General features: G+C 44.6%; 3 protein-coding genes across 6 annotated transcripts; 1 reads left to right on the forward strand and 2 right to left on the reverse strand.

Annotated features, from left to right (window-relative positions):
• Positions 1–188: 188 nt before the first annotated feature.
• rpl15 (ribosomal protein L15) lies at positions 189–2904 on the reverse strand. The gene is made up of 4 exons (XM_026155578.1): positions 2846–2904; positions 1881–2062; positions 1647–1783; positions 189–552 (listed from the first exon to the last, which is right to left on the reverse strand). Exons 2-4 carry the CDS (start codon positions 2050–2052, stop codon positions 247–249), a joined length of 615 nt encoding a protein of 204 aa, XP_026011363.1. The 5' UTR covers positions 2053–2062; positions 2846–2904; the 3' UTR covers positions 189–246.
• A 375-nt stretch (positions 2905–3279) lies between these two features.
• nkiras1 (NFKB inhibitor interacting Ras-like 1) lies at positions 3280–7479 on the forward strand. The gene is made up of 4 exons (XM_026155584.1): positions 3280–3421; positions 3633–3733; positions 3965–4206; positions 5752–7479. Exons 2-4 carry the CDS (start codon positions 3640–3642, stop codon positions 5992–5994), a joined length of 579 nt encoding a protein of 192 aa, XP_026011369.1. The 5' UTR covers positions 3280–3421; positions 3633–3639; the 3' UTR covers positions 5995–7479.
• A 36-nt stretch (positions 7480–7515) lies between these two features.
• On the reverse strand, positions 7516–22882 carry ube2e1 (ubiquitin-conjugating enzyme E2E 1). 4 transcript variants are annotated; one of them, XM_026155583.1, is made up of 6 exons: positions 22778–22882; positions 21782–21943; positions 21527–21577; positions 9573–9705; positions 9120–9267; positions 7516–8252 (listed from the first exon to the last, which is right to left on the reverse strand). In XM_026155583.1, the coding sequence occupies exons 2-6, from the start codon at positions 21934–21936 to the stop codon at positions 8155–8157; spliced, it is 585 nt and encodes a 194-aa protein (XP_026011368.1). In that variant the 5' UTR covers positions 21937–21943; positions 22778–22882; the 3' UTR covers positions 7516–8154. The 4 variants fall into 4 exon arrangements, with proteins under 4 accessions (XP_026011368.1, XP_026011366.1, XP_026011365.1 ...); XM_026155581.1 differs by lacking the exon at positions 22778–22882 and adding an exon at positions 22635–22766; XM_026155580.1 differs by lacking the exon at positions 22778–22882 and adding an exon at positions 22036–22628.
• Between the last annotated feature and the right edge of the window lie 1320 nt (positions 22883–24202).

Raw genomic sequence — 24202 nt, forward strand, 5'->3', positions numbered from 1 at the left:
TTTTTCTCCAGAGTGCCACAGGTACAGAAAGCTCCCAGTTATTTTAAAATAACCTTGTTCCTAATCCAGTAAAGTGTAAATGTCTTCACTTGCACAGGTCTGGCATGAGGACTTGTCGTGATAACCCTTTGAAAGAGCATCAGTAAAGAGCGTGCTCACGTTCTACAAACACAATGAAACGACACAGATCACCCCCATAAAAAGAGCTGTTTATTTTTGTAAATGTACAGGCATGGCTGGCACGCTCTAACGGTAGCGGTGCAGCTGCAGGGTGTTGCGCCTCTTCCAGGCTGCATGGCGGGAGCCTCCAATGGTCAGGTGGAACTTGTGGCCCTTACCCAGGCCGCGGCTCTTCTTACCCGCCGATGTCAGGCCACGCATCTCTCTGTGCTTGTGCACCGCTCTTGTGAGCCACTGGGTGTCTGGGTTGCGTCTGATGGCCTTGTGGAAGGTATCGACCAGGATCACCTCGAAAAACTTGTAGGTGGAGTCCTCGCCCACCCAGTAAGAGTTGAGCACTCGCAGGGCACCGCAGTGACGGCCAGCACGCTCCTACAAAATAAAAGTCATGTTTAGTCTTAGCAGGGTAATCACATTCTAAAGCATTCAATATCTGCTAGCTCCTGTTGGCAACAAGCTTTGAATCCAATATTCAAAACCCACAGACAATGTCAGACCTGCCCGAGCCACTCGTCACACCGCTAACCTTTGTGTGCTCACGTCAGGAAAACAAAAGCAAGCAGCCTTCACCACTGAGAAAGACGTCTGCACGAGTGCAGGCCTCAAACCTCACCAACGCCACAGCTTCATTTGGGAAAAATAACTTCCAACCACTGCAACTTCCCATTTCACAGCCAGACATGTTCACTGGATGTTTCCCCTTCAGAAAATTCCACACCAACATCCTGTGAAGTTAGTTTCAGTCAGAGAGCTAGGTGTAGCATCACAGGTAAACGTGATAACGTTATGAAAGCTGCTGCACAAGAGAGCGTGCAGTATTCTTGCTTCTTCCAAAAACAGATGCACGTTTTTTAAAGTGGTGATTAAAGATTGTGGATAAGCCCATGTTTGTCAAGTCAATCCCACTGTGCCCACTCATCCCACCAGCTGCATGAACATGACCAGTGCAGTTAGTGTTCCATTAACACTCTGCAGAGAACCTGTCCAATCTGTAAGCGGACAATTTTGCAATAAGGAAAATTGTACACACATTTACATCAAGACAGAGAGCACATACTAAAGTAATGCAGCGTCTAACATTGCACAGCACATTTATACAGGACTGCTGAGGGGTGCAGGATATTGGCCAAGAATATATTATAACAAACAAACAGGAATCCAAACACTTTTCATTTCACAGATCACATCATTCTGTAGGTTTCAACACAAGATACGACCACTGATGAAAACTATTTGCTGGGGTGTGAGTGGCAACTACACCTTTAACATTGTTAATCCACCATCACACTAAGCTACTGTGGGCAGTAAAGTAAGGCATCCTTTCATATTACTAACACGATATTCACATTAATGTAATAAAATGAGTAACAGGCTTAATGATGCTCAATGTCACATTCAGTACTGAACTATCTGACGCTTGGTGTAGCTTCATGAAACCAAGGTTGGATCAGCAGGTATGAACGTACCTCAGCGATGGACTGCAGGCTGCGGGCGAACTTGATTTGGTTGACACCATGATGCACTGGTTTGCCATAGGTAGCACCTTTGGGGACGGGGCGTTTACGACCTCCACGGCGCACACGAATACGGTAGATCACGTAGCCTGTTTCGATCGAACAAAAATATGCAATTACCCGAACGGGTACAGATGATGACAGGTGACAGACGTGGAGGCGAACAACCACAGGCACAGCACTCACCTTGCTTGGCCTTGTAGCCCAGCCTGCGAGCCTTGTCTGGCCTGGTGGGTCTGGGAGCACGGTGGAGGTTGGACAGCTGACGGTACTGCCAGCAGCGGACGCGGAGCAAGAAGCGCATCACGTCGGACTGCTTCTTACGCCATAGCTCCTGCATATACTTATATGCCCCCATGTTGACTTATCTGAGAAGAAAAAGAAACTTTGGTCAAGTCATTTTTGTCAGCTTGTTAATTAAAAGCTCATTAGGCGCTACCTTCCTTTACAGTGCAACCAACAGTTCAGCAGAGCAACACTGTTTACGGCAGCTACGCTGAAGAGCCCAACAGGTACGGTCTAACAAGTCTTTAAATCACTGAACTGTTGGCAAGTTACAAGATTAGTTCGGCACATTTTAAATAGAAATTCATGTATTACTACATTTCAAACGGCACGTGGCTGGACGTGACCTGGACTGGATACCTTCAGAATATGAAGGCTACGCAAACACGTCCATGCTTCAGGTTTCCCCAAAAACATTCAGACACATGAAGAGAATGAAATAGCGACACAGCAGATGTAGCCACTCCACGCTTAGCATAAGCTGTATACAAGGCTAGCATAGCCGACAGCAGCACACCGCAGTTGGCCGGCTCTTTGTCGCATAAATACCCACAGAAATAACTCCACAGAAATGCACGCGTACGTGGGACAGTGATCCAAACGCTAGAACTCTACATTTATATAACTAAATCACAGTGGAAACGACACGTTAGCGGTCCCTGGCTACCAGACAGAGAGCATCTGAACGCCACTAAAGCACAGGATTCTAATCAAAGCCTTTAACCTTTTTCCACGAAATAGTCACAGAGTACAGATTGATAACAAAGCACTAAGCTACAGCCCGAGTCACAGATACAGATGAACGGGTATACATGATGATTTTAACGGATTACTATTTGGTCACAAGCACAGAAAAACTCGCTTACATGATGGCGTACTAGCCGGAAAGAGAGAGGGCAAGTACCCAGCATGCCTTAAGGAAAACGGCAGTAGCGTACTTCCGCTTTTCGCAGTGCTCCTGGGAAATGTGGTCTTCTTTTCTCTTCGACTTTTCGCGTTTGTCACTTATGTGGTAATTTTCAGAATCAAACACGCGCTCATTGTCCAGTTTCCAGTGATTTCATTCCTACAAATATAAAGCAAAAATATTTGTAAACATAAAGACAAATTCGGAGCCATAATTTACTGCGTCGAACTGCATATTAATTAGGAGTCAATTACAAAGTCAACATTAATAACATGCGCTAAACTTTTTTTAAATGTAATTTTAACTTGTCTTTAATCAGCTTTCATATTTTCTACAGATAAAATGAATAAATAAATAAATAAATAATAACGTACACGCGAGCAAAGTTGGTGATCTTCGAGGGCTCTGACGTATGGTGAACTGCGCATGCGCTCTGACAGAACCTGTCGCTCTATAATCTCACAGCAGAATGGATCCTCCGGTCGTGGTTCTACGCTTGCAGACCTGACGGAAGCCTCGTATCTTCCTCACTAAAGTTAGCGACTTTTCTCAAACATACAAAGAATTTAAAAATATGTGTTCGTATTTCGGCTAGCTGGCTAAACAATAGCTAGCTTTAGCCAGCTAGGTACAAGCTAAGGGTGAACATGTCTGTTGATGTTTTGAGGGGCTGTCGGTCGTTTTGATGTTACTGTGGTTCTAACGCGTTTCTGTACACACCGTGACCTTCTGTCTTGATGTCACAGACTCGACATGGGAAAAGGCTGTAAAGTTGTGGTGTGCGGCCAGGCGGCTGTGGGAAAAACTGCTATTCTGGAACAGCTGCTGTACGGAAACCACAGTGTAGGTGAGGACTGGACGTACAGGGGCGTGATGTTACTTGTTTCTGTGACGAAGCTTTGAACACTCTTTATTTGGCATAGCATACGTACATTCTTCCAGGACATGAATTGTTTGGTATATTTATATTACATGGTGTTGATACATCATGCTGTATGAGAGCATTCCAATGCTTCATTGCCAAGATCCTCATTTGCTGTTTCAGTAACTCTTTTTATTTTTCGTCTGTACCTTTCAGGGTCAGAGTCTAACGAGACACAGGAGGACGTGTATGTGGCCTCTGTGGAAACCGACCGAGGTGTCAAGGAACAGCTCAGGCTCTATGACACCAAGGGACTGAATGATGGACAAGACCTCCCTAAGCACTACTACTCAGTGGCAGATGGCTTTGTGCTTGTTTACAGTGTTGACAGCTTGGAGTCTTTCAAGAGGGTGGACGTTCTGAAGAAAGAAATAGATAAGTCCAGAGATAAAAAAGAGGTGAGGCTGGGTTGAAGTCTGCTCGGGCAAACGTTGCACAGATTGCTGGCATATCATCCCAGAACTTCACAAGTTCTTTTTCTGTGAGCAGATGTCTAGTTTTTGCCTGGTTAAATAATATAATTACATTTAGAGTATTTCTTAACAGCTCTAGTTTCCGCCTCTTAGCTGTACAGCTTTACAGTGAGTGTAGTACTAAACAGTGTAAACTGGACCTTATGGAGAATAGAAAGAGATAAGACATGTTTGGACGTGTCTTTAAAACTTGCTAGAAATCATCTGAATGGTTTTATATAGACAAATCTATACATTTATGAGTATAAAACATGTTTGCTCTTAAAAGTGAATACTTGTATCATTTTAAAGATATGCATATAATAAGGTCACTGTTCCAAAAAACATGACCAGCAGCACCAAGAGAACCTCAGCGTACACGAATAACAACCCACAGACAGAGCAGACCTAAACAGGAAGATAAAGGTGGAGAAAGGAGTCGACGTGTAACACTTAGGGAAGCTACTTTATGTTGCTACAATATCACGGGTGGAGAGGGCAGCTCCACCAGTTTGAGTTCAGGGCCTGTTAGCCTTTTTGACACATTTAACATTACGGCATTTTATTCTCCATAGTTCAGTTTGTTATCTGCTCTGACCGAATTTTGTTTAGACACAGAGGAAGCTGCAAACCTGAACTCTGATAGCATTAGCATTTGAGTTTTAAACTGACTTATGTTTCAGCTTCGCTGTAGTCATCCTCACCGCTCATCACATTCTGACAGCCTGATCTCTGATCACTAAATTAGTGGATCACGCGTTGTTGAAACAAAGGCCTCAGTGAGGCGTCTATGGACCTCCACAGTGCCATGAGCAGTTCCACTGTGGGTGTTTTCGCTGCTACTGCTGACTGTTAAGCTTTCTGTGACTTTGCAGTGTCATCAGGTTTGTTCTGCACACTGTCAACCAAACCTAAAAGCAGTCGGTCAGCCAGATGTTCAAACTGGGATGGAATGCACCAAAACCTTAGTTAGCCGTGGTCATGTGACAAGGATGTTTCGAAACACCTGCGCTGTGTGAGGTCGACGCAGCATTAAAACAAATGCATTTTAAGCACAGACTCATACACTGATGGATGCATCGGGTGCAATTTGGGTATCTCGCCCAGAAACGATTTGACATGTGTGGGAAAAGCTCCAGTGAGCGTCCACAGTCGCAGCTGGGGGGGAACACCACGGGTGTGAGCTTTTATATCGACTGTTTGAAACGCAGTAAGAAGCGAACATGAAGCCTCCTGACTGCGAGTAGACACAGTATTGATATATAGAGATAAAAACATGTTTCGTAGTTTGATAGCCTCAGTATATTTCTTTAATGTTGGATTAAAAAAACCCTTGAATGTGTAGAATATTCTCGGACAGGCGGATATTTGGGAAAAACAAAAACTTTACAGAGACGTTGGACTCTAAAATTCCACACTTGCATGTATTCGTGTTTTCTCCTGTGTAAATGTAGATCACTTAAAAGTGACGTGGCTTTGTTTTGGGTGCAGGTGATGGTCATAGTGCTGGGGAACAAAACAGACCTGCGGGAGCGTCGTCAGGTAGAGCACGAGGCAGCACAGCAGTGGGCACGAGGCGAGAAGGTGAAGCTGTGGGAGGTGAGCGTCACTGAACGCACCTCGCTCATCGAACCGTTCACCCAGCTCACCAGCCGCCTCACGCAGCCTCAGAGCAAGTCGGCCTTCCCTCTGCCTGGACGTAAGAGCAAGGGGTCCCCATCCAATGACATCTGACACACTCCTTCCTGCGTTCACTCCCAGCAGCACGCTGTGGACGGGATTTCGGTTTAGCAGTGGGACTCGTTTAACCGTTTGGGATTTTTGCTTGATGACATAATTGATGGCCTGCTTCGAGTACAGCCCTGGAGGAAGGATGTGGTCACACAGGCACTCCTCTGATACAGGAATGTACAGTTTTTCTTTTTTAACTTTTTAAGGGTAACGGCACGCTGGAAATATTCAGTAGGTTATACATCCTTCCAGCGCTGCTGCGGTCACTCATCTCTGTACAAGCTCAGAAGAATTTTATGTATTTTTATTTAAATAGTCGTTTCTTCTGACTGCAGTTTGTCGTGCTTATCATGACCATACGTCTGCCAAGTTTTGGATTGTGCCTGCTGTTGATGAAACTACAGATGGATGCCGCCTCTGTGACATCACCACTTCATCAAGTCTCATGATGAAGCCGTAGATGTGTCTTTGCTGTCAGGATTTTGAAACTAAGGTGGTGACAGCGAGAGGTGGAGCTCACTGTAACACCACACCTCATTGGCTAACATGATTGGCAAGTAGTTAGCTAATGAGCTAGAATAATCAGATTTTTAAACAGGTTATGTGTCCACTATGAAGTGAAACTAAGTAATCCAGGTGTTTATGGTCACAGACGGCTCTTTTCCAGGAATGAGTGTCACACTTGTTCGTCCTTTGTTAGGCACCTTTGTATGCTTGAATGATTCACAGATCAGTGTTAAACAGCAGATCTGAAGAAAACTTTGAAAGAACTTCAGGAAATGAAATGTTCTGTTGGATGGATGGATCCTTTATCGTCTGTACCTGTTGACGTGGACAGTGACTTTAACTGAACCAAATATTAGAGAGGTGTCAGGGCCCAAACCTGGTAGAGAAGCAGGCGTTGAAAAGCTGCGTGCGCACAGGTGATCACACGGGGAGGTTCAAACCATCTTAACAATGGAGAACCAAAGATTTGGGAGGGTTTGACCCCCAGCGTTACACATTAAGCAGACGTGTTGTTATTAGATTACTAATATGAGTTCTCCCTTCAAAAACAGGAGGCCAGTACAAACCTGTCGTTTCCCATTCAGTGTGAACGCCGCATCCTTCCTGTCCTGATACGACTGCGGCGGTCAAGTATGGCCTGGTAGCAATAATAGTCATGGTACTGCCTTTACTCGTGATGTTTCATGTTTCCTGTACACGCAGGAGTGCAGTCGGTTTAATCCGACAGGGATGTGTTTGCCTTTCTAACTGTAGACGTTGTTGAGAGGAAATATTTTTAACTAATTTATTTTTGTCACTTTATTGAGCCTCATTCCTTTACTTGTGAAAATGGTGATGAATGATGATCTGACGTGTCCTGAAAGTGTTTTAACAGTAATAACATTTAATGTGCTGCTAGTAGAACAGAGGTGAAATATCTTGGCTAATGTACTCTGCTCTGTAACAGTCTGAGGATGCACTGAATAAAATGTAGCCCCTTCATGTTATCAGCTCCTGAAATGATGGGAAACAAGTGGGTCGCTTTGGTTGCTCATGTTTAATCCTTAAAGGGAGAAACAGTGCTGCTCTTCATCGGTACAGAACACAAACCACAACCAACATCCACCTAAACACGTCTACATGTGGAAACAACTTTCTCTAAGTCTGAGCGTGGCAGCAAACGCCAGAGCGGCCCTCGGGTCCCAGCGCAGTTATCCCAGTGTTTGAGTGACTGCTCGCTGTGACAAAGTAAGAAAACCTTCAGACGGTCACTTCAATATGTGAATGAGCTTAAGCAGAAATGGGTGCTGGTAAACGTTAGCTTCTCTTTATTCTCAGCAGCACACAAATACTGAGAAGTGCAGCCTGTAAACTACGGCTGCAGCTCGCAACACTAACTGGAAGTTTAATACAAGTGGAAATTTACACTGACACCACTGACTGGGAATCATGCTGACACATTTCATCTAGTAGTTAAGTATTAATGCCCATCGTCAAGCACGGGCAAACTATTCAAAGAGGAGACACTAAATGTGCTACTGGCAGATCTGATTATAGTCAGGCCAAAGGATAACTTAATACAATAAACAACATAATGTCAGGATTGAAGACTTCAGTTCCAAGATTAAAAAAACAAATCCTCCTCCCAGGTCGTCCAATCAGCAGCAGCTCGGGCCACTATGTGGCGTAGCGTTTGGTCCACTGTTTGGCTATCCTGTCGTGTTCAGGTCTGTTTGTTGTGTACTGTGTGGCGATGCTTCCAACCAGAGGGTCAGCTGTCAACAAAACAACAACACGTTACTTTATTTACACACCTCCAGCTGGGCTGAAAAACTACAGCAAAGTACACAGAGCTGTGTGTGGGTGACAGTCCTGTTTGGGATGAAACCGGTCATCACAAACACACACAGGCTGAATGTCGTGTGTGTTTTTTTTGTTGTTACGTAGAAGAAAAAACCCCTCTGGCCCAGGACACTCCACAGTGCTCACCGTGGACACGCACTGGTCTGAAATACAGCCTTACTGAGCGCTCACAGCTGGTCACATTTATTCTACCATTGAAGCTACACGTCGTGGCTGATGTAGAAGCCCAACGTCTTATCTGCTTGTGGGTCAAACCAGTACTTCCCACTGCACCACCACGCCACAGGAGTTTAACCTGATCAGTTACATTGTACCACAGCTTCCTTTGAAGTCCTACATGGATAAAGCATGAAAACAACATGACAAAAGGTCTTTATTCATTTTAAAGCTGGATCACAAAAATGGTCCTATTTTCAGTTTTTATGTGGCAGCTGTTGAACACACCGTGGAGTATCAGGACCCAAACACTGAAATTCATGGAACTGCACATTATGTTAAGTACAAGAGAAGCTTTCCTGATGCGACTGAGAGAAACAGCATTGCTGTCGAGCTTTTCAGACGTGCTGATTCATTTGACTACGGTAAAGCTGCAGCAAGCCGCACATGCATCTAAACTGATGACTCTGCTGCCAACGTTAGCGCTCTGCTGCATGTCAGAGTAGAAGCTACAACTGCAGTGAAGACCCTGGCTTCGTCGATATCTGGACAGGATCTGATCCACGCTTCGATATCTCGGTTTTGTAAGTCTAACAGAGTTTGTATGCACGTGAAGCTCTCACCTGGGTTGCAGTCAGTGAGCAGGGAGCAGATGGACAGTAGGACCTTGGAGATGGTGAGGGCGGGACTCCAGTTGTCCTTCAGGATGTCCAGACAGATCACGCCCTGACTGTTGATGTTGCAGTGGTAGATCCTCGTACGGAACGTCACCTGATCACACAGGTAGAAACTCCATAAAAATACAGCTCGTTACAATCAAGTGTCACTCAAGAGTCAACATTACAGAAGAGCAGCAGCTCGTGGGTTTAAAGGCCAGCACTACATGCCCCCCCTCCCCACACACTCTTTGAAAAGAGTCACACATGAGGCTAAACTGTTTCCACATGAGGTCTGAAACTTAGTTAAGCTGCTAAAATTCATGTAGCTACTCTCCACAGGACAGAGGCGCCCTCTAGTGAACAATCTGAAATAAAACATTCGTTCATGTCTTTTGAATAGCAAGCATTCAGTTTCACCTTGGGTGGTTTGAAGGGGTAGTCTGGTGTGAAGGCGATATCCAGGAAGAACACTCCCCCCTCGTACACGGAGCCTGGAGGGCCCAGGATGGTGGACCTCCACTCATAGATGTTGTCTCCTTTAGGGCCGGCGCTGGAGAACACAAACAAGTACTTAGTGGTTCTTCAATGATACACAAGCTCAGCACTGAGGTTTTATTTCAGTCTTCACTCTGGGGATGAAATGAAACGGTTACTTTGAAACTAAAACAGTATCACTGCACAGTTTACCACAGTGTGTTACTCAGACACCCCACACCTTCATAAATGTTTGTTCATCTTCGCATCAGTTTTCTTATACACCAAATGTGACACACACACAACAACATCATCTTCCTGGCACTTGAAAGACAAGAAGTTCTACAAACACTACTCTAACAGTGAAGTCAGAGCACGCCCACACTGCAGTCTCTCCACTCATCAGGAACAAACCTCTGACACTAGTGCTGTGTGTTTAAAGGCTTATGACTTCTAGAAGGTGTGAAGGTGTGTATTAAATGGTCGGGGGGGGGGGGGGGGGCATGTCTGGGCTCGTCTCTGCCTGCACGAGGCAACGTAAATGCACAGCACTGTGGTAGTAATGATATCTCCACATCGTAAAAAAGTACACTGGTGCTTTTGCAGAGGATGTAAGATGACAGCCGTCATGCACGGGTCCTGGAAAACACCTGAAACATCAGTATAAGCATCAGTATATCCAACCATCACACAGTGTCGTTCCTCGTTACACACCAACAGGCTGGAACAAACACTCGGCATCAACTGTGTAACTTTCAAAATGACAGCTCCAACTGGGCTGACACGCAGGAAGTGTTGTTTCATCTAAAAGCCCTGTTTTTAATCCCCACATCACTGCTCGTTACAACCATATGAGTCACTGTCAGTAGACTGGGACATGGACTTCACATGGCTGTGCAGACAACACAAGGACTGAGCAGTAGATGGGATCCAACAGCAGCTAGTTAGACACGTTAACGCTGGCGGTGTTTTCACATCACTGGATGCCTGACAGAGTAACACCAGATACACCTCACAGTTTGCCTTTTCATTCATTAGGACGTTCGACGCAAACGTGGAGAAAAACACGATTTGTTTCATGGAAAACTTCACGCAAAACACAAACGAATGTTTAAATGAACCAATATTGACACACAGTCATTTTCAATTCTATTTTATTTATATAGCGCCAAATCACAACAAAAGTCGCCTCGAGGCGCTTTATTTTAAAATCATGTGACGCACACATCAGGTTTCAGGGACACAAACAGCACCTCGTCACCGCGTCTGTGTTCTTGGTGGCGACAGGAGAAAGAAATGTCAGGCAGTGCTGTAGTGCTGACAGACACAGGACAATGAAGGGCCGGACATTTATGTGCCGCTCCTCCTTCCAAACTAAAACAAAGCTATTAAAGAAAGAACAGGTAAAGCAATGAGTCAAATATTCTTAGAGCTAAATCAGCTCTGAGCAGCATTTTTGCCTTCTTGCATGATTCTGCAGGCTGATGTTTGCTTCATTCTTAAATGAAAAGACATTTTTGTCTGACTTGCAACGAGGGAATCAGACGTCATCTGAAGCGTTGCAGCTATAATCACACAGACTGATTATAAGGCAGAAAATATACAGGAGACAGGTGAGACAGCGAGTGCAGGTAAAAAGAGAAGTCTGCTTTAACATGACAGCTCACGCCACCAATCAGCAGATGACCTGCTCTACCTCCTGAGCTACAGCCACCCCCATAATCACTCAGATCACCGCTGCCTCTTTTCCACGAGCACCTGCTGTGGCGTCATTTGTATGCAATACAACACAGCACAGGTAACGCAGTATTTGCTGTTGGACTGTCCCTTGTTGTCATACCTCATCGTTGGTTTGGCATCAGGGCCCACTGCCTCAATATTTCAGCATGACTGCTGTGAAGGCAGAGCAGAGCAACGCATTTATCAAGCAACACAAACTGAAACCCATCGGTGAAAGCTGCAGTATTAACTGATGGCTAACGTCTGATACATGCTGGTTATGAATAAATGTCGGGAGGAGTTATTGTATGTCACTGAATAATCATGTCTCTGACTCAGCCAGCTGACACCCGTGCTGTCCAATCAAAGGTTGCACAAATGATTGTCTTTGTTCCTGTATGTCTAACCTCTCCAGGGCATCGCCTCATGCTGCCAGTAGTGACCCTGACCAAATATGAAACTAGTGAAAAAACATTCAAAAGCTGAGGAGTGGAAGCATGTCAGTGGGCTCCACCTGTACAAGCATTCCTGTCTCATTGTTGCAGCTGTTGTCATTTCCATTAACACTGAAACTGACTGACAGCGTCCTCTGCTACTTAACTGACCAGATCAATATCCTAGTTTAACTGACACGAGGCATCAGTCAAGATCCAGATTGTGCCAACAACAGATATTCTATTACTTCCTATTAGGGCTGGGCGATATAAGGACGATCTATTTTTAGGCTTTATATATATCGAGATATCTTAGAAATATGATATCTAACCAGATTCTTACTCTGGATGGCATTACCTTGGCCTCCAGTAACACTGTGAGGAACCTTGAAGTCATTTTTGACCAGGACATGTCCTTCAATGCACATATTAAACAAATATGTAAGACTGCTTTCTTCCATTTGTACAACATCTCTAAAATTAGAAATATCCTGTCTCAGAGTGACACTGAAAAACTAGTTCATGCATTTATTACTTCCAGGCTGGACGACTGTAATTCATTATTATCAGGAAGTCCTAAAAACTCCCTGAAAAGCCTTCAGCTGATCCAAAATGCTGCAGCAAGAGTCCTGACAGGGACTAGAAAGAGAGAGCAGATTTCTCCTGTTTTGGCTTCCTGTTAAATCCAGAATTAAAATCCTGCTCCTCACATACAAGGTCTTAAATAATCAGGCCCCATCTTATCTTAATGACCTTGTAGTACCATATCACCCTATTAGAGCACTTCGCTCTCGCTCTGCAGGCCTACTTGTTGTTCCTAGAGTATTTAAAAGTAGAATGGGAGGCAGAGCCTTCAGTTTTCAGGCCCCTCTTCTGTGGAACCAGCTTCCAGTTTGGATTCAGGAGACAGACACTATCTCTACTTTCAAGATTAGGCTTCAAACTTTCCTTTTTGCTAAAGCATATAGTTAGGGCTGGACCAGGTGACCCTGAATCCTCCCTTAGTTATGCTGCAATAGGCTGCTGGAGGATTCCCATGATGCATTGGGTGTTTCTACCTCACTATGTGTTAACAGACCTCTCTGCATTGAATCATACCTGTCATTAATCTCTGTCTCTCTTCCACAGCATATCTTTATCCTGTCTTCCTTCTCTCACAGCAGATGGCCCCGCCCCTCCCTGAGCACTTGTTATAATATCTTGAGCCCCAATACCTGCAGTCCTGGGGGCAGAGGGGGTGAGCTGCAGTTTGAGCCTCCATCAAGTCAAGTTTTTGATGTAAATATCAACATGTGTGGTAACCACAGAAACCTCAGAATCTCAGCTAAAAGCTCGTATAAACCATTTCTACAACCACCAAACAGTTAAAGAGCAGTCATGTTTTGCAACACGTATGTAAACACAAACAACAAAGCCATGAACTCTTGACTTCATGCAGCCAAACAAACGGCACGTTGTCTTAAAGCTGAGCTCGCACAGATTCCAAAGCTGCAGGTTTCGTCACGCTCCGACCAAACTTCACTGAACCAGCAGCAAAAGAAGAGCACAAATATACTTCACATATGATAAGCAATAACATGGACTCAGCGATAGTCGTAGTTCATATCACAGCTGGTTTATTCAGAGGTTTCTTTGGTGTGTGGGGAGACGTTCACATGTTTAAAACTGTCTTCATTTTGCAGTCGATGACTTTTCAGCTGGTGGAATAATTTCGTGGTGCTGCTCCCTTTTGCAGCAATACTTTCACAGCATATTTTGCAGATTGTCGCATTTTGTTCGACATCAAAATCCAGACTGAGAAACGCGTGCTCAGCGCAGGGTAGAACACTTTCTGGTTGGGAGGGGGGTTAATTGATGCATTCAGAGCGTTGGGAGAAGAAAAAGCCTCGCAGTGAATGACGTGCAGGAAGCTTAATATTGCCATGGTAACCTATACTCGATGGTTAGGAGGAAGCCATAGTAACCATCGTGATACGGCGAGTATATTCGATACATTGCACAGCCTTTCTTAAATGTACCGGTGAGGCTGCAGCTCCTCTTTGTGAACATAAAGCCCACTCAGTGCTTCGTGTGGGCAATAATACTGCATCACTGTTGTCATTCCTTTCAATATGGGAGCCCTCCCCTGGTGACCTCTGCAACATGCAAGAACATTTCAGCTGTTGCGTCTTTTTCTTTGACCTTTAACACTGAGCAGAGGACAACATGCTGGAAACATCCACAGCACACCAATGACCTCCTGATCTATAAAAACTAAAGTGTCTCCACACTGTGTGAAATCAAATTAATAAATCAGGCAGTAGTAGCTGTTCAGGCTGAATGTAACTGATCCCAGACACAGGTTCATCAATTTATCTCCTCTTAACTGTTGGAAGGAAGGAAGGAAGGAAGGAAGGAAGGAAGGAAGGAAGGACGGACAGATGTGTGACTGAACTGACAACTTGTTTTTAAATCACCTATGGGATGAACGTATGGAGTGGCACAGGGGTTTTCCCTGACTGCAAAATAACAGGATCACAAACTACAGGGTTCATACGCCTTTTTCAGGGTCAAATTCAAGCACTTTGTAAGCACTTTCAAGGTCCATTTTCAAGCTTTTCCAGAAAGCTTTTTATGTATAAACTCAAAATGCACATTTCACTTAAAAATAAGATGTGAAAATGTGAACTACTCTTGATTTGTTCTCTATATTTCACCTTTAAAAACGGTTTATCTTGCCAATCTGTTACTTTCTCATTTTGACAAACTGTATCGGCACAATTTATCTACATTCAGACAAAATTTAAAACATGAGTAGAAAAAAGTGATATTTCTGACTGTAAAAACCACAAACATGTTTAAAGAATCAAATAGAAATTGTACATTTTGTACATTTTTAAAAATATGCACAAGTTTTGCAAACAACAAAGCTTTATGGTACTGTTTACTTGTTTTCCATGTGGAGGCAGCGTTTACACTGCAATCTGCCTTTGGTGGCTTTTTTACAGCAACTGTGACGTTCACTTGTAGAACTGACACACAAAACAAAACAACGACCACACTACACACTAACTACACAAGACGACACACTAACTTGACTCCAAACACAAATCTATCATGTTTCAAAACTCGCTCTCCCTTTCTTTCACTCGCTGTCTCTCGCCCGTGTCACTCCTAAAGATCCCCCTCTTCCTAAACAACCACATGCCACATGTTGCGTCCGTCGACCCCAGAGGGTTCATCAGAAAGCCTGAAGTTGGCTAGTTGTGTAACGGGCTAATGTTTAAAGCTTTCACGTGAGTAACTCATATTACTGCTACTGCTAAGTAATGTTAGCTAAGTTCACAGCATATTCCATAAATGTCCAGGCCATAACTAACTGTATAACAGCGCTGCCGCATTGCATCACACTCAGTGCACTTCAATCATTTCTCCAGCAGGTTTGACAGCAAAATAATCATCATAATGTTAAAAATGAGCATGTGTAACGTACACGTACTGGGAAATTATTTACTAGGACTCACCTATCATGTGACTGCAGAGCGCAAACTCCGCCATTGTTGTTTTCCATCAAACACTCATTAAAACAGCAGCTGCAGGTATGTTAGCGCACTCATCCCCACAGTTAGGGGAGGGGCGGGGTCACATATTGAAACAGAGCCACAGAGGTGCAAGGCAGCCCAGGCAGAGACATTTTGCTTTTACATTTTACTCATTTTATTTCTTTATCTATTAAAAAATAAAACTATTCAGTGAGACAGTTATTTGTGGAGAATGAAATGCAGTTACACTTTCAAGCACTTTTAAGCACCACATCTGAAATTCAAGCATTTTCAAGGATTTCAAGCACCCGTACGAACCCTGAAACTAAGACACATCAGTGTGTGTGTCTTACAAAGTAAATGCAACGCACAGTCTCTTATTATGGCCACGTTCCCATATGACAAACATCCGGCGGATGGTTCAAAGGTTCCAGAACAAAACCGACTCAGCACCTCGATTTGTTTTGTTGGAAAAAATGCAACAGTGGCTGTGTTAGCGAGCGCGTCCACACGCAGCATTTCTGCAACCTCAAGTGTCTGTTTGTGTAAACAAATGAAGCCGAACACTGATCACAGCTGAGAGCATCCTGGGTACAGACTGCTTTCACTGCACTAACAGCACTGCATGTCGTTTCTCTCTCAATAACAACTGAAGAAAGGGCAGGATTATGATATCAACACTGTCAACACTGGGACAGGAAAAGCTGGACGGGGTAATTCATGACCTGATGATCCGACTTTGAAGCAAAAAGTGTGGAGGGACGATGCTTCATGTGGCAGGATGAAGCCCTAATGCAGTTCATTCATCCAGACAAATACTGAGCAAGGCTGATGGTCTCCCTGTAATTACTTACATTTGGGTAATGAATAGCATTACATGAACCTCCAATAAACCCTGAAGTGATTCAGTATCAGTGTGTATCCTGTATCAGGCTGTGGTCCTCTGGCATCGTTACCCTGCACACAGCCTTCTTGTCACACTCAAAGCCCACGCTGACGCCTGCTCCCTTTTCCCAATATTCCTGCCTCAGCACAGAGTCCACATTAATCAACGCTCATGTTTGAATGAGCCTCTTATTCTGCTCCAACTCAAACCTTTGCTCTCTCAGAAACACTGTAATAAGCTGCCTGACTGACACAGTCCAATGACTGCAGAGAGGAGGCTCAATGCACAACCCGTTCTCACTCCCAAAGCGTAACATTTTACGCTAGGTGACAAATCGTCACCATATTACGTTTTCGGCTACCCACCACGTTCCTAAATGACGACCTCGGAAAACAGAGGAAATATGAGAACCCTCTGGACTGAATCTACACATGTTCGCTCTTTTTCTTCAAATCGCTTAGAAACACGCTATTTAACATAATTAAAGACCTGGTTAAGGTCAGGAATAAGGTTATGGTCAGGGCTAGGGATAAGGTTAGGTTTAGGGCTGGAATACAGGGCTGGAACGTCTATTGCACTGGATTCCAGCCATAACCCGCCGCGTACCCTAAGAACGCCGAAGGTCTCCTTTCGCGTTCCTCAGGAACGCCGCGGGACGTGACAAAACGTCGACATGTTACGCCTCGGGAGTGAGAACGCTCTGCAATGCAACAGCTCCACGCTCCTTACAGGACCTCCAATTGAATCTAACGGATCAGCCTGTAAATGTTCTCTCAGTGCTTTATGAATCTCATGTTGTAGCGCTGACACTGCCTCACTGAAAACGATCCAGAGTGATACATCATCCATCCAGAAACAAAAACTCTATTTTAGGCTCAAATAAAATGGAAATCAATAACCGAGGAAAACGTCCAGACACGTACATCGAACCCACACAGGCTCCAAAAGGCTTTCACGGGCTATAAATCAAAAAAGAACCCCACGTGCCTGTTTACTGTAGGTGTACTCATTAACTGTCCCATCCATTTCCTTCCATCAACAAGGGGAGGATGGAGCTCCGTATTCATCCACCATCCCTCCCTGCACACGTCCAAACCACGTCACCTCTAACAGGGTCTCTGAAATGCTCCACCTGAGCCGTCCCTCTTAAGCACTTCAGTCTAATCTTGTTCAGTCTGTAGATCTTAGCATCTTCAGCTCTGCCACTTCCAGCTTCGCCATCTCCACCGTGTAAACTTTCTCTTTCGCAGCTTTTTAAACCCACCTTCACTTCCTCTACTCGCTCGCAGCTTGGCTGTTCTAACCGTCTCCCTCTCACGTGCCTCCGCCTGTACGGCTCTCTGCTCATTACAGACCACAAGCATCACAGCCTTCTGAGAGTCCTGCCTGACCTCATTGTCAGCCTGTCCTTCACCCCTGCAAACAATGACGTGCTCAGGGTCAATCCCTCATTTAATCCCACCTCCATCTTAAACCCATCTGTCACTCGCAGCACTCAGACCTTCTCCACGTGGAAAACAAAAGGTATCTGAACAAAAGCTGCCAAATGCTCAGATGTGTTTATATGGCTTCTAAACTGGTTAATATTTAATGCTCAGATTATCCGTCACACATACATGTTGGTCCAAAGAAGCTATCAGTTGCTGACAGGTTAGAGGAAGTGAAAGTCTCCATGTGCAGCAGCTCAGCACTGCTTTATGAGGCTGTCAAAGGTGAAGGACGTGTAAAGACTGGGGAGCTTCTTTATAGCTGTAGAGAAACTGTTGCAGACACGTGGAGCGAGGTGGCCACTGCTATTAAACAGAGGGCTCGTGTGCATGTGGCTCACATTAGGAACTGCCTGTTTCTGTAGCTGTGATTAGGAGAACCAACAAGACACAGCAAATGTTAAAATAAATCATTACCAAACCTCTGCAGCACAGATTACCCTACTGTACACAGCTTGAAACATTCCTCAGCTTCCCTGTGCACTGACTGTGGAACGTCAGCAATCTGGCAACATCCCAAGAGGAGATATGATGTTTGCAAGCACAAGACAAGAGAATTGGGAAGCAAGCACTAAATCAAAGAGGCAGCATGGAGAAAAACAGCAATGAAACAGTGAATGAAAGCAGCACAGAGCAGGAGGCAGTGCGCCTGTGACGGCTGTAGTAAAGGAAAAGGGGGCGTGTGCAGCACTCCCAGTGGTCAGTGTCTTATTGTTAACAGAGGAGTGCTGACGATGAGGGAAACTAGTCACAAGACTTCTCTCCAATGTCCATTTGAAGAGTGGAAACGGGGTGCCGACGAATTCTGACAGAAATGAGACGACAAAGTGACTCAACAGCATGTGAGCAACATCTGCAGTGCACAGCTGGCTCATACTCTGATGTAGGGCTGTGCGATGTGACCAAAATCTCATGTCCCGATATAAGACATCTACCGTCCTGATAACGATATAAATCACACAAATGTAACAATTCTGTGAATCTCAGGCAGCTCGACTTGTGTGACGTGTTTCCAGCTGGGCGTCGTGTAGCTGGAGTTTTAACGACGCATGAAACGACACATTTTTAGACATAAGTTGTAACGGCGCCGTTTTCTTTGTGAGTATTTATTACACGGCGTGCTGCGGGGAGAAGTTCTAACGTTTGAGTCTAAGCTTTATTTTTTAGCACCTGGCGGCTCTTTTTTTACTTCTCATCCGTAAATTATCTGCATCTTTCATGTGATTCAGTTTATTTTGAAAAGTCTCAACAGGATCTTGAGCTTTATTGTGAAAGGTTTATGTGGAACATAAACAAGCGGACACGCGATTGTTTTACCGTCGTTGTTGCTAACGACAACGCATAAAAACAGGCGCTTGTCCGTCCGTAGTGTGGTTATATTAAATATTAGAGAGAGAACTAATTAATATAGCCACTACAGTGACATCAAAACATGAAAATATATTGCTGTAAACAGTTTATTTTGCGACACCACGAAACAAACGACAGCGTAAAATGAAACAATGGATGTTTTTATATCGTCATGTGATATACATGGTTACATGGAACAGCCCTACTCTGATGAGCAGATTCCAAATGAAGCAGGAAGAACCCAAACCTACTGATCATGATGTGCACGAACAGAGTTTATTTAAACTGTGAAACTGAACAGAATCATTCAGTCTGAGAGGACACGCACGCACACACACACACGCGCGCACGCGCACACACACACACACACACACACACACACACACACACACACACACACACACACACACACACACACACACACACATCTTAATTTTGCTCACTCGGTGTGTCAGTCGCTGAGGTCACTAAATAGTTTTGTCTGAAAAAACAAAAGTTTCTAAATCATTTCCATCTTCTAAACAAATAAAGAGAGAACAGCAGCAGCTCAGTCAAAACAAAGACGGCATTGTGGCAGATTAGAAGCTAATCTGAGGAGCACGGTGAGAATGTTAAACACCCCTCAGATTTTCTTCTTCGTGTTTTGTTCTCTTTGACGTGCTTGGCCCTTTATTTCTATACAGAACGAAATAAATAACTTGAGCACTGAACCTGCAGTAAATCGAAGGATGAACAGCCAAGAAGCCTGTGGAGGAGCCTGGGAACATTACTGATCACTGCCTAGCCGGACTCAGCCACCTCTGACCTCCAGGTCAAGCTCGCTGGGATTCAACCTCGCCCCAGAGTTTTAGTAGATGCACCTGTGGTATCAATTTTAAACACCTGAGCTGAAAGCATTCACAAACTTGGTTGTCCAGGTTGTTCACCTGGACGCGCAGCAGAGTCCCCATCCCATAAAAAGCTTATCACATCCTCAACTCACCGGCTGAAGCGCAAAGGAGATACTGGTGCAGGCTGAACAAAGACTGGTTAAGTGCCAGTGTGGGCTAACCAGTTTGATGAGCTCTCTGGATATTAAAGGAACAGTGGAAACATAGTTTAAGGGTCAGCGGGTAAAGAGGTCTTGTTATGCACACGTTCAGCGTGTTGGATGTGAGCTGTTCCACATTTGCTGTTAGAAGCTTTTGTATTTGTCATGTCTTCTGTCTCTGAACTGCAGGTTTACACCAACTTCAACTACAGCTGAGGGATAAAAACAGCTTAGCAATAAAGACGGGTGTTCGAAAAAGTATTTCTACAAGAGATGCTGGAAGAAGAGTGAGAATAAGGAAGAGGAATACAACACAGCTTTACTGATGTTGCAGATAATAGGGGAGTAAAAGGATTTCACTCCTACAACAGCTCCAACTACAGGTCATGATCAGTCGCATAACCAAGAAAGCAGAACAATGAGTCACTGCACTGAAATGATAATGTGTAATAACTTGGTTTGTATGAAAAACAAACAAACAAGGGGTACAAGGATCACACACACACACGCACACACACACGCGCACACACACACACACGCGCGCACACACACGCGCGCACACACACGCGCGCACACACACGCGCGCACACACACGCGCGCACACACGCACGCGCACACACACACACACACACCTCCTACTTTGCAGCCAATAACCTGCTGGGAGAAGCCGGGAGCATCGAGTCAGCCAGAGCCTCGTACCTTCCAACCCCTGGCTCGGCTCGGAGTACTTACTGTGTCAACAAAAACAAAAGCCTGTACCGGCTTCACTTCAGCGGCACAGAAGAATCCATCCCATGATGATATGCCTAACAAACAGACTTAAGGAAGCTCTGCAAAGCCAGGTGTGTGCTGACTGAAACTCCTCGGCAGCATACAGGATGTTAAATAAAAGCAGGAGACTTCCAGTAGCTGCGCCACATGCAGCACATGCTCATCATTCACTTTTGCAGCCAAACCTGCCAGACCTGTCTGACATTTGGCAAACAAGCTGTTCCACCAGCAGGACACCCGAATCCCCACCAGGAGCCTGTTCCTCCAAACCTCTAGGTTCCACAGATGTACACCGAGCAGATGTAGATAAAGACCTCCACCTGGACAGCTTTTCCCTCCAGTCAGCTAGAAAACAGTCTGCTTTCAGTGTAGCTGGTTATTTTATTTTCCTTTTAAATGCCTCAGCGTTTCCAGTGATATTCTGACATAATCATGAGGTTAGAAGTTGGTTTTTCTTGTTCAACGACCACAAATAAGACAGTTGAGAAAGAGGATCTAATTAGGAAGTGCTCATCAATCATTTGTTAGCCCACAAACAGGTCTTATTTTTATTCCACTCTCGCACACAGACGTCGACATGAACATGACTAAAGAATTCTGTGCAGTGAAAAACTAACTTGTGACAGATCATAAAGTCTTTATTCGAGAAGATAAAACACGAGAAACACGTCAGAGAGCCAGGTGTTACAAACGACTCACCTGCAGTTTGGTGGAGGGTCCAAGGTGATGTCAGCCAATTCCTTCTGAATTCTGCAAAATCAGATCGGAGTCAGTAAAACGCGTTACTGTAAGTCCACAAAGAGGAATGACGATAACCAGAAACGAAGCTACTCTGCAAAGATCACCACAAACCCACGCCTGCAACAGTCACGTCAAACTTTCCACGCTGCCAGCTTATCTTGTGTGACATCACAGGCGCCGCTCTTCTACTCCACCCAGCATCACTGCACTCACCTCTTAGCACTGGTGGACAGATGTTTGGAGGTTTTGCTCATGCTGGCTTTACTGTCCTTTTTCTTTGGGGGGTTCGCCTCCTGCTGTTGCTGCTGATGGGTCGAAGAGGAAGAAGAGGAAGAGCTTGTGCTGGCACGGGAATCTTCATCCGACATACCGAGCCTGGGAAATGAACATTCATTTAAAATGATATTTCATAATAAAACGAAATTATTCGAGCTGCTGCAGGACTCTGACGTATTAAATCCACCTACTACAGCTGACACGGTCCACTAACACGTCCACGGCTGCCACTGAGTTCAAGCTCTAACTGCACTGAAATGTTCGTAGGATACACGCGTTAACTGTAACGGGTTGGCGTTTTCTATCTATGGACTGTAAAGCTCTAGTGTGCAGCCATGGCTGCCTCCATCACATTACGGCTCAGGCCTGGAGCGACACTGGCCGAGTAAACTGGTTGGACTAGTTTAAATCCTCCGTGTGAGGAACCTCTGCGGCCTGAGCTAATGTTGCCTGTTATTTTTAGCTCGTTGGGCAGCGACAAAGGAAACATCTGATGGAGCAGTTGGGCCCGGCTCTGGTCAACACCAGGGACCAAAACACCACCTCACACCGACCCGTGAGTGGAAAAGCAGAAACGCATCGGCGGGGCGATGTCGCAGTCGAACCCCGATGCTACACCGCAACAATGTTCAGCTGCGGGGAACTTTCGGATAAAGGAGTCAGGAAGCTCCTTCGGGCTGTCGAGCTGCTTCTCAGGCCTCACATTACGACGTCAGAAAGAAACAAACAGAACCCGCCGTTCGCTCAAAGCTTTTCCTCGCATTTTAAAGCTACATCCGTCGACACTGACCCAGCCACAGGATGCACACAGTCCTAAACTCTCCTCTGACGATTAAAGGGCGCATTTGTCAGACTAACGCCCTCCGCAACATACACGCGACACACAGTGTTACAATATTATGAGCCGTTACACAAATATCTCCTGTTAGATACCTTTCTTTGTGTGTGTGTGTGCAAAGCCTACGCGCGTGTCCCTCCGCCGCCTGACTACACTCGCCGCCGTCAGGTTCACGCGCTACAGTACGGAAACGGGAACTTCCCGCCGACGTCTACAAAATAAAAGCACATTAAACTCATGGGAATAATTGGTCACACACAATGACTGTAGAAAACACACGAAAAGGCATCAGCACAAGAACAAGATAGTGCATATTTATCCTTAAAAGTATAATATCTTATATGACCCTTTCAAAAATGATATTAAAATGAAGACGATAAAGATACAAAAGTTGTTGTATTGTTAATTATTATAATTTTATTCACACACTTTACAACATACAGTACTGTATAGGTCCATTCTAGTGGGACCCCTTAAAGACAAAAACCTTTTTCTGCAGCAAAAGTGCGAAATTCTACAACTACCACTAATAATAATAATAATTTTAAAAAAAATAATAATAATAATGGTAATAGTAGTGTAGTAGGTATAGTAGTAGTGGTAGTACTATTTTAATTTTGCAACTCCAAAATGTTGCTTAAACTACACATTGACATTATATTTTTAATTTTTACAAATACACAGGGTTCATCTTTTTGCTTGGCCTAAAATGATTGGTACGTGTATTTCAACCCATCATGGGGTGTCAACAGCTGGATTTGCCAATTGAGATGTGGTGCTTTTATTTTGTAGGTTCTGACAGTGTACTTCCTGGTACTATTGCGAACAATAACAAAAAACAACTTGGCGTTCGCAATGGATCTAAGCGCGCCTGTGACAGGAAGTGTTCGTCCCGCAGCTGCCACTAGTCGGCGGAGTTTCCATTTTGGCTTTCTGCCAGAAATCTTCTGCGTTATTCGGTGTTTTCACGCATGCGTTGGTTTGGATTATGCGCCCAAAGTATTTGGCATAAAACTATTTTGTGGCGTTTACAAAAAGATCCTGTTTTAGGTTTAAATAGACCGATTCAACACTGGAGAAGCAAGGCTCAGATGGTTTGGACATGTGCAGTGGAGGATGATGGACACACCGGACAAAGGATGCTGTTATGCTTCTGTCATGCAGTCATAACAGAAGCTGTCTAACATTCATCTGGAAAGAAAGCCATTACCTGTCCATGAACCAGTTTATCACTGCTGCCCTGCACGCGTCTCCACTGTCATGCAGCATATTTACTGTTATTATCCACACGTGGATGTTCCACATTTGGATTAGTTATGTACTAACGGAAATGATGTAAGAACCCAAGCACACCTTACTACTGTGCCTTCAGGTAGTAAAGCATATAGTTAGGGCTGGACCAGGTGACCCTGAATCCTCCCTTAGTTATGCTGCAATAGACGTAGGCTGCCGGGGATTCCCATGATGCATTGAGTTTTTCCTTTCCAGTCACCTTTCTCACTCACTATGTGTTAACAGAC

The sequence above is a fragment of the Astatotilapia calliptera genome, chromosome 22 (genome assembly GCF_900246225.1).
Source record: "Astatotilapia calliptera chromosome 22, fAstCal1.2, whole genome shotgun sequence".
Lineage (NCBI taxonomy): Eukaryota > Metazoa > Chordata > Actinopteri > Cichliformes > Cichlidae > Astatotilapia > Astatotilapia calliptera.